This window comes from Sphaeroforma arctica, assembly GCF_001186125.1.
Source record: "Sphaeroforma arctica JP610 unplaced genomic scaffold supercont1.165, whole genome shotgun sequence".
Taxonomy (NCBI): domain Eukaryota; class Ichthyosporea; order Ichthyophonida; genus Sphaeroforma; species Sphaeroforma arctica.
This window is the reverse complement of record NW_014040393.1, coordinates 87,193-97,199: the sequence shown is the minus strand read 5'-3', so window position 1 is coordinate 97,199 and position 10,007 is coordinate 87,193. Positions and strand designations below refer to the sequence as shown.

At 38.6% G+C, this 10,007-nt stretch overlaps 2 protein-coding genes across 2 annotated transcripts in view; both read right to left on the bottom strand.

Annotated features, from left to right (window-relative positions):
- SARC_03297 (hypothetical protein) overlaps positions 1-407 on the bottom strand; it is a gene marked incomplete at its 5' end in the record, with an annotated part of 14,927 nt that extends 14,520 nt beyond the window's left edge. Inside the window, one exon of the mRNA XM_014302919.1 lies at positions 139-407. Coding sequence (XP_014158394.1) covers positions 139-407 — 269 coding nt within the window. The remainder of the gene's footprint in view (positions 1-138) is intronic.
- A 2,982-nt stretch (positions 408-3,389) lies between these two features.
- SARC_03296 (guanine nucleotide-binding protein subunit beta-1) overlaps positions 3,390-10,007 on the bottom strand; it is a gene marked incomplete at both ends in the record, with an annotated part of 8,331 nt that continues 1,713 nt past the window's right edge. Inside the window, 4 exons of the mRNA XM_014302918.1 lie at positions 3,390-3,509; positions 6,673-7,035; positions 7,993-8,105; positions 9,625-9,787. Coding sequence (XP_014158393.1) covers positions 3,390-3,509; positions 6,673-7,035; positions 7,993-8,105; positions 9,625-9,787 — 759 coding nt within the window. The remainder of the gene's footprint in view (positions 3,510-6,672; positions 7,036-7,992; positions 8,106-9,624; positions 9,788-10,007) is intronic.

The window sequence follows — 10,007 nt, the reverse complement described above, 5'->3', positions numbered from 1 at the left end:
GTGTATGTATATATATATATATATATATATATATATATATATATATATATATATATATGTGTGTGTGTGTGTGTGTGTGTGTGTGTATGTATGTATGTATATACGTATACACTAGAACGTTCAAACAATCACACATACCTCACGCATGATGCGAGACTGTTCAACAACTCATCGCCCAAAGTAAGGAGTGAATCATCCTCTAGTGGGGGAAACCCATTCAAAGCCTGTTGATGATTGTGTTGTGACTGCTGTGAATGTTGATTGGTATGTCCGTAATCTTGACCATATTGTTCCTGTTGTTGCTGCGTTGGCATTTCGTCTTGGAATCTCCGAGTTTGTTGATGTTGTTGTTGTTGCTGCTGCATGGTGTTTTGTCCATGGGGTAGATTTATCCCCATTTGAGACATTCTGACAACTCACACGCTACCTATAGTTAATTTTACTTCGCACTAGACCTGTGGTTGAACTTTTTAGTTGGACCCAAACTCGATACTGAGATGTAAGCTGTACTGGCATTCGCCATCAAAGTGGACTTATCTGATAGAGTTACAGGAGCTCATAAAACAAATAGGATTAAGCCTGAGGTGAACATTATGTTATTAATATGCTCGGCAGTCGGTAGCCGGATTTGCCAGCGTCTACATGTATCACCAGTAGTTACAGTAGACAATACTTGTTGAAAATATGTACACAATATTTTAAATACATCGCAACGCGAGTCCGCGACTTCGAGGATTTTATGAACCCGATTTCAGGAGTAGAAAAAGCCTGCCGCTTTATTACTAAAGCTATTTGGTATTTTAGACTTCCAAATTGTTGTTGTTTTTAGTTTGCTTCAAAATAGATCACAAAGATCATACCAACAGCCAATCTCTATTTAGGATTAAGTCCGTATTCTTAAAACCTTTGCGACAGAAACGTATTTGAAATATATCATTTTGTAATTACCAGTATGAACAATCCCGTGCTCCAATCCTCACAATTTCACATGACCCCACCAGAGCAGCCAGCAGGGCAGCAGGGGAGAACGATAATCTTTCCCGAAAAAAAATAGTTTGTTTTTGTTTCTGTTTTTTTTCTAAAGATAAACGGCACAATAAGACTGGCTGGGCTGGGTGCTTCTAGGACAGTGTGAGTGATGCCCCTTGGGGGTCTAATATAAACGAACAATATTTACATAAATGTAAAAATTCATACAGAATAAAAGAATAAAAAACCCCCTTTTTGAGAAAAAATATATCACTTTTTACTCCTCTCATAAGTTACAAAACAACGAGGGGAAGCTATGCATTCCAATTGGATATCAACAGATCGACATCTTATGTACAGTTGTTCACAGTAAATACAACACATCCACCGTCCACCACTGAGCCACTGACTGACCCGTGTCACCCTGCGGCACTGGGGCTTGGGTTTATAGTGGGCAGTGGCCCTGCTGTCTGGGCGGCTGGGCCATCCGAGTTCCCAGACCCCGTCTTTCTACTAGTTCCGACTTCCGACCCCAGGGCCCAGGCCCAGGGCCCAGGGCTCCAAGCACTGGCAGTTTTCAATTCTTGTGTGTTTTATCGTTTCAAGTTTTAGAATAGTTTCAGGTTTCCAGTTTCCAGTTTCTCAAACAAGAGAGAAGAGTTCAAGAGTATGACTGTGCTATGCTTCTTCTCTTGTGCATCCGTTCTCACAAAGCTCTTAGCCTCTCTTGCCAACGCGCGGGCAACGTTCTAAATATCGACTATTTGACAGAGCATTATGTATTCAGTATTCACGTCTTTCTGACTTGTCCGTTCTCCCTTGTGTTTTAAGAATTTCTACTTTTTCTAGATGGTCATGGTATTCACAGCATTCTTGGCTTCGTGCCATGAGCCATCTTTAACATTTTATTTTCATATACATAATTATTTTTCACATTTTAAAAAGAAGCAAGCTGTTTCAAAGGGTCAACATGACAAACTGCCAAACAAAGGTGCATTGGACACTCGTTATATTCCAAAGTCATCTTACAATGTTGTATACGTGGAAACAAATACACGATACATTTTACCACAACTTTCAACTTGAAGCATGTTAAGATTGGATGAGTTCTCTTTGGTGGCTGATCTCGAAGAATCTAAAATGGCTGGGCTAGAACTCGCACGGCATCATGTACATAATACACTAAATTCCCTTTTGAAGTATTCTGAAATCTTCGCTGGTACCGCGCTAAATTCCCTTTTAACTGTTCTGAATTCATATACTGGTATCAATACTATACGTCAGCGCTCAACCTCTGTATGAACACTTTAACAATGTTATGTACTTCGATTGTACGCGGCAGCCGTACATGTACGAGTAAACGGCAGATGCGGATCAATAACAATGAAATATACCAGAGCATAGGTACCCATTGCAAATTGCCGTAAACAAGTATGCACTCGAATGTTCGTATGATATCCGTGCATACACGTACAGATGAGCATGCGCAATTCTATAGGGGTTTGCGGTTGTTCCTGAAGCAAAATCCATAGCATTAAATACTAAGGCTGATAAACTGATCTACTAATGATTGAAGGACTCGTTACTAAAGCATTTGCAAACACAGGCGCTACCGGCTACACCAACGACAATGTTTTCCTCAAACTATTCCTGGCGACAACTTGACTCTAAAGTGTTGCCCAGCCAGGATAGGATATTCTACAACCATCGAACTCCTCGTAGAGACTGGACTTATTCGGTTTGTTCCCAGAATTTCCTCGACCAGACTTTGTACAAACAACATCGTACTGTATCATACAGCCCAACATCTAGATTAGCAACTACGTAGCTCCATTTAATCGACCCATCTTGAAATAGGGTATTATAAACTATGAGCCAACTATTGATGGTAACACCGCGTTTCCAAGGTAACGCGTAATTTACGTTCTAGGGCTGATTGTGAACCTTTGTGAGCTTGGTTCTGCTAAGGGGACCACTGAGCGTTGTTGCTGAGTGTTCAAGTTGACCGCGGTATCGCCAGTGTGATATGTGCGCACACGTGATATGTATATCTCACTATGTTGAAATATTCTTTATATACATGTACATGTTTACACACAACACCCATCGAGTTACAAGGCAGCCGTGGGGTCGGGGGATAGTAAATAAACATTGTTTGTTTTTCGTCTGCAGGAAGGGAAAGGAAGGAAGGGAAAGTAACAATCAGTAACAAGGAACACACCAGACGTTAGATAAAACACTTCTCAAAACACAACAGCAAACACACAGTGCCCCTTCAACCAACGAGAAAAGTCCCTCGAATATCGCTTTGTTAGTCAATTTGATAGCTCCAACCCACTATTCGCTGTGATAATCCACCCACTATTCGCTGTGATAATCCACCCACTACTCGCTGTGTGATAATACACTTACCTTAATCCTTAATTCCAGACCTTCAACATCGAATCCCAAGATCCAGTACATAGCGCCATACCATCTTGTGACACACCAAGACATGACACTCGATTTTCATGACCTACCAATTCTCCTACCCGTTGTCCCTGTAAGCATACACGCAAACCAGTCAGTCAATACAAGTTGCATAAAATCACGAGAGCATATTCATCTACAAGTACCTGAACGTTATCATCATATGTGAGCACAATAGTACAAAGGCATGAGGGATGTCAATTTAATAAAGATAGTTTACCTTCTGAACTTTCAATCAATATATATGTACGTATACATATAGATATACGCATACATCATATATATATATCTAATACTATATACAGTACAGAATATACGTATACATCAACGCATACATATACCAAAACATGAAGCACAGAAAATCAGAATAGACCCGAACATGTTAATGTACTTACATATGCATGTACAAATAGATGAACAAAAACAATAAACATATCCGTATGCTTGTATATATCCATATGCACATATATATATATATATATATATATTACTTATTCACTTGCATATGCATATGCACATTCATATACATATGCATACATGATACATACATCCATACACTCGTACATATAACGATATACATCCATTTATGTACACATCTGCATCCAGTTATAAATTTATGAATTACTTCTACTTCTATATCTAGAAATGAATGTAATATGAATATATATCGGCAGATTTATAATTTTAGAAGTGAATACAAATCTTTGTGACTATACATTGTCACAACACATACTATGTGTTAATTTATAAAAACATACGTAGATAGAGACCGATGTGTACATGTACGTATTTGGCTGTGTATATCCCCCCCAAAAGAACATACGATATTTGAAGTGTTTGAATATATACATCTATATAAATGCTGATACGTATCAATAAAGCACGCATGGTAGACGCAATTTAGCGGTATATGCCAATACTTGTGTGCCCGTAAACGATACGTATACTTCCGCAGACTCAGTGAATCGACTAAGTACTAGGATAGGACGGAAGTGAGAGATGGGCGACAGGTCGTTGTACATACGCGCCTCTACAAACAGGTTCGAGAACAGTGTATGTGTGTGTCAGTGTTTCCCAAAGGCGTTGTGTGCGCCGAATTAGGGGTAAAGCAATAGTGTAAACGTACATCAAAGTTTATATATACTCGGCAAAACAGTAATAATTTTTGACATTTTAAAAGAATAGGTTTTTGTTCACACAAAGAAGCCCCTTCTAGGTACGAGATGCTATATAATACAGATTGACACTAGAATAATCATACATTCCCAACCAAACATATATTATATAAACATATACATACAAACATGCGCATAAATACATACAAAAGAACAAACATACATACACATACATACATACATACATCATATACACGCATACACATATATACATACGAAAATATATAGTGATGTGTATATGTAATATATGTATAACATATATATATATATATATATATTCATTGTATGAAAGTGTATATAAGTATATTTGTATGAATATATATATATATATGTATATATTCAATGTATGAAAGTGTATATATGTATATATATATGCCAGCCTACGTATTGCACATCACTTGTTCAAGTTAAACACACGCGCGCAAATGTGTGTAGGCACTCGCACGCAGGCTTATCCATACAATAGAGCGTGATATGCGCAAATATCACGTTTACAAACGTTCAGAAATTTAAATAATAAAGTGCACAACAACGAATATCAAAGTCGCCTTTGTCATGCTGTGCGGACGATTTTTAAAGAAAATCTTAAATAATAGCCACACATGCATGCAATTGGATATGGATACGCCCCAATCACCAGAAGGCACGTTTAACACTTTACAACGTCCAACCTTGTATTTTCCGTACGATGAAACAGTCCCTGAACTCAAAATGAGATATAAAATATAGCAAAGCCATCTAAAACATGCTCGTATTTGTCCTGTTCAGGCGTCTAGGTACGAGTGCATCGGAAAACCCCTAAAACCATAAAACGACCATGTGATCTGCGCCATTTATAAACATGATACCACAAACCCATTCAAACATCAGCACCGATCATGGCTGCGCTAGATGTTTGCGACAAATTGATTTGAATACACATTCACGACCATAAACATGGGGAAAATACTATACGGTTTGTGTATGAAGATACATCTGGTACATACGCACTTGCAGACATAAAAATACCATCACACAGTATGCATATGACACAACGTCTGATACATAAATACTTCTAGCAGACAGGAGGATAAGTGTATAGGACAACTCAATGTATTTTTATTGATATCATCTGCAGTGTGTATGTAATCTGCAGCAGTATGCTTTCGTATAATGTCGTATTCAGATAACAAATACTTGCATATATACTGAAGATATACGAATACGTATAAATATAGATATAAATTTTATAACATATACACCTAGTTATACACATAAATGTAATATATATAAATTATACAAAGATATATATATATATATATATTATATACATATAAAATTACACACACATATATATATATATATAAATACATACATATATATATAAATAAATATAATTACATATATATATATATATACATACGTATATGTACATATGCATAATATATATATATATATATATATGTATGTGTGTGTGTATGTGTGCGTGATATATGTATATATACATATTCATATGGGTCAGTGAGTTTGTACATGTCTGCAGTCCCATTCAGCGAAATCACTGAAAACTCAGCGTGTGTATGAATATATGTTTTAACTATGTACATGTGTACGTATATCTGTTCAAACATCTATTAATGTATACATAATCATGTGCATATGTGGAGGCATGTATGTTCGTATGGATTTGAATATTATTCTGTACGTGTATCTGTGAACGAGAATAAAATCACTGCATAAATACTCCCTTATTATTCACAGATACCTATTGTATGCATGTATATTTGTGTGTACGTGTGCGTGAACTTATGCATGTAATTTGTACAAGCCAGAAGGCATATGAAAATATGTATTTGTTACCTACTTCAAACCACTCACGGTGTAGAAAAAAGCAATCTATATATAAAACTAGGCATCACAATCCCTATAAACAGACAACACAGTACTCTGCAACCTCACCTAAACCACGCATATGATATACTAACCCGATACCACTGACACACTACATATGCACACACGAACCACTAACATACAACACACACCATGTAGTACATGATACGTACTTTGGATACACACTCACCTTCAATGTATCCCACACGTGACATTCAAAATCGTCGTAACCCGCGAATAACAGTCGGCCCGAGCGCGAGAACGATACGGAGGTAATCCCGCACACCAGCTTAGCCTCGGTCAGTTGTATCATCTCACAGTCCGCACGGATATCAAACACTTTACAATCACTGTCGTCGGATCCGGTGGCAAACGCCATAGAGTCCGGGAAGTGCTCTACTGAGTTGATATCGCTCTCATGTCCGGTGAAGGTCTGGATGCACTGGCCGGTGCGCAGATCCCAACGCTTGGCAACGGCATCACAGGCACCCGAGACGAATGTGTTGTCACCGTTCTTGCTCAGCGACAGGAACATGCAGTCTCCGGTGTGTCCCTGGTAGAGTGGATATATGCAGCGCGTCGAGTGAGTGATGCTGTGGGTATTGTATATGGTATCTATGGGAAGAGTAATCATACACGGGGAGAGAAATAATATATATATATATATATATATATTTGTCATATTTATAGATTTTGGTGATAGTAACTATGCTTGAGATAGCTGTCAGGCAGTAAAGTTATCAAATATATTTAGCAGCGTCGTATTCTTGACTAGTGTAAACTGCTTACTTTTCAGAGCGCGATCAATTTATGACAGTCTAAAAAATGAACGGGTAGCAACTACTTTGGCCTCATACTGACTTGGGATTGTCTAATTTACATCGATCATCTCAGCTTGCGTGACTCGACTTCTCAAAGGAGCAGACGTGCCCGATCAGGCGATGTATGACACCGAGTGATCGCTCAGAAACAGGAATAACACGTACTTGTGAACACAAGACTATCTAGCTATGATTGACTTATTTATACAAAAAAACATAGAAATTTGATCAATAGAAATGATGAAGAAAACTGTTGATACCGCTGTACAGGACGTGTTATTGCAACCACAAACAGCCCCAACCTACAAAACAACCCCCTGCCACAACCCCATCGCATCTCTCAAACCTAATAAGTTAGAAGTGTAACCTGACTAATCCTACCTCCACAATTGTAAACTTGAGATAAAAATGAAAATATGTCCGGTACATAGTATTAAGCATTGGGAAACATGTCACCATCTCACCATTGTCAATTCATATTGAGCGGACGCATCCTGCAAACAGTATCGTACACGTAATAAAACGCTGGCACACAGACAGTGGGGTATATGACTTGACCGTCATGGCTGCCAAATACAAATGAAAATAAAAGTAGTCCCGTAAGTGGATAGAAGTGAATATAACTCGATTGAGTACGTGCAGTTCAACGTCACAGATATGCCGTCAGTATATACACAGCTTCAACATACAGTGAAGGATGTTTTCATCTTTCCGGTTTCGACATCCCACAAGCCGCAAGTCATATCTCCGGAGGACGTGACAATTTCCTTGTCATTTATAAATCGACAGCAAGACAGATATCCTGAACACGGTACAATGGTCAACGAAGTTGAGATCAGATTTACGAACAATATTACACGCCACGAGTGCCATGGCAAATTCTCACACTACCATCAATTGAAAACCACAAGGTCGTTGATTGTGACGGTGGATTTGATGTTTAATGCAACGTTACATTACCCAGCCAATTGTTAAGGAATAATCGATGACAGTCAAGCAGAAAGTGCTGCAACCATTCCCTACCACTACACACGCTACTTGGTAGAAAGCAAACCGCAATACAAACATAAACACAGTTGAAACTTTCGTATTTTAAGCTAGCCTATAGATGTCACTATCAATAGACTATAGCTCTCACTTTGTCACTAAGCATAGCCCATAGCTGTCACACTGTCACTATGCATAGCCTACAGCTGTCACAGTGTCACTATGCATAGACTATAGCTGTCACAGTGTCACTGTGTATAGGCTATAGCTGTCACAGTGTCACTATGTATAGACTATAGCTGTCACCGAGTCACTATGTACAGACTATAGCTCTCACTTGTCACTATACATACCCCATAGCTGTCACAGTGTCATTATTTATAGCTTATAGCTGTCACCGTGTCACTATGTATAGCTTAAAGCTGTCGCAGTGTCACTATGATTAGACTGTAGCTGTCACAATGTCACTATATAGCCTATAGCTGTCACAGTGTCACTATGTATAGACTGTAGTTGCCAAAGTGTCACTATGTATAGCCTATAGCTGTCAGTGTCACTATATGACTATAGCTGTCACAGTGCCACTATGTATAGACTATAATTGCCACAGTGTCACCAGTGTTACTATGTATACACTATAGTTGTCACAGTGTCACTATGTATAGACCATAGTTGTCACAGTGTCACTATGTATAGCCTATAGTTGTCACAGTGTCACTAGGTATAGGATATAGCTGTCACAATGTCACTATGTATAGGCTATAGCTGTCACTGTGTCAATATGTATAGCTCACAGCTGTCACGTCCAATCCATGCATCATGTGCTAAACCCTCCAGGTAAGAAACACGCAGGGATGACATTGCGTTGTTTTCAAATACCCAGCGGACAATAACGAAGTGCAACTACCGTGATACTGACTGAAGAAAAGAACAAAGACTGAATTCGACCTCTAAAAAGCAGCCGTACCGAACTATTCTCTGATATCAGGCTTTGTAGACAGTTCTGATAAAACCCCCACCTATATCATTACTGGACACTGATGTCAGACGCGCAAGCTGAATCCAAACGGCTAGACATAGAACGCATACACAGTGACCGTGACGGTATGACGGCAACTAAGTATTAGGGTGTACAAACCCTTTTCGAAAGTGTTGTATATCATCCGAGTCTAACAACTATTGTATATATCAACCGACATAACTGTGCATTCGTAGCTATATCGTCCGCTTATTCCTAAGGGAATAGGCAACGACCTTAGAACGCACAAATGCAACGCGCACAAAAACAGTATACATTGGAAATAACAAAATAACAACAATAACAATATGTATACCTTTGTGACTGGCCAATTCTCGTGTAACACGGGATGTCCCGTCTTTTGATCGTAGGTTATAAACTGAACAGATGTTATCTAGACCACCACAGGCTACAAAGTTCCCGGATGGTGCATACGCACAGGACATCACCCACGATGATCGTAAGGGGATAGCATCCACCTAATTCCGAGAAACAGGTAGAGAAGATATCAGCATGAACATGTGCGAACAGGCGTACTCAACAGCGTGCACGCGTGCGCTTCTGTATAAAAAAACCCCGTCAGTAACAGTTTATAAATAAACTTTCCATGTAATCTGTGTATGTTCGTCGCGGTATAACAAGCAAAGTCGATATATATATATATATAAATAAATATATATATATATATATAATATTTAT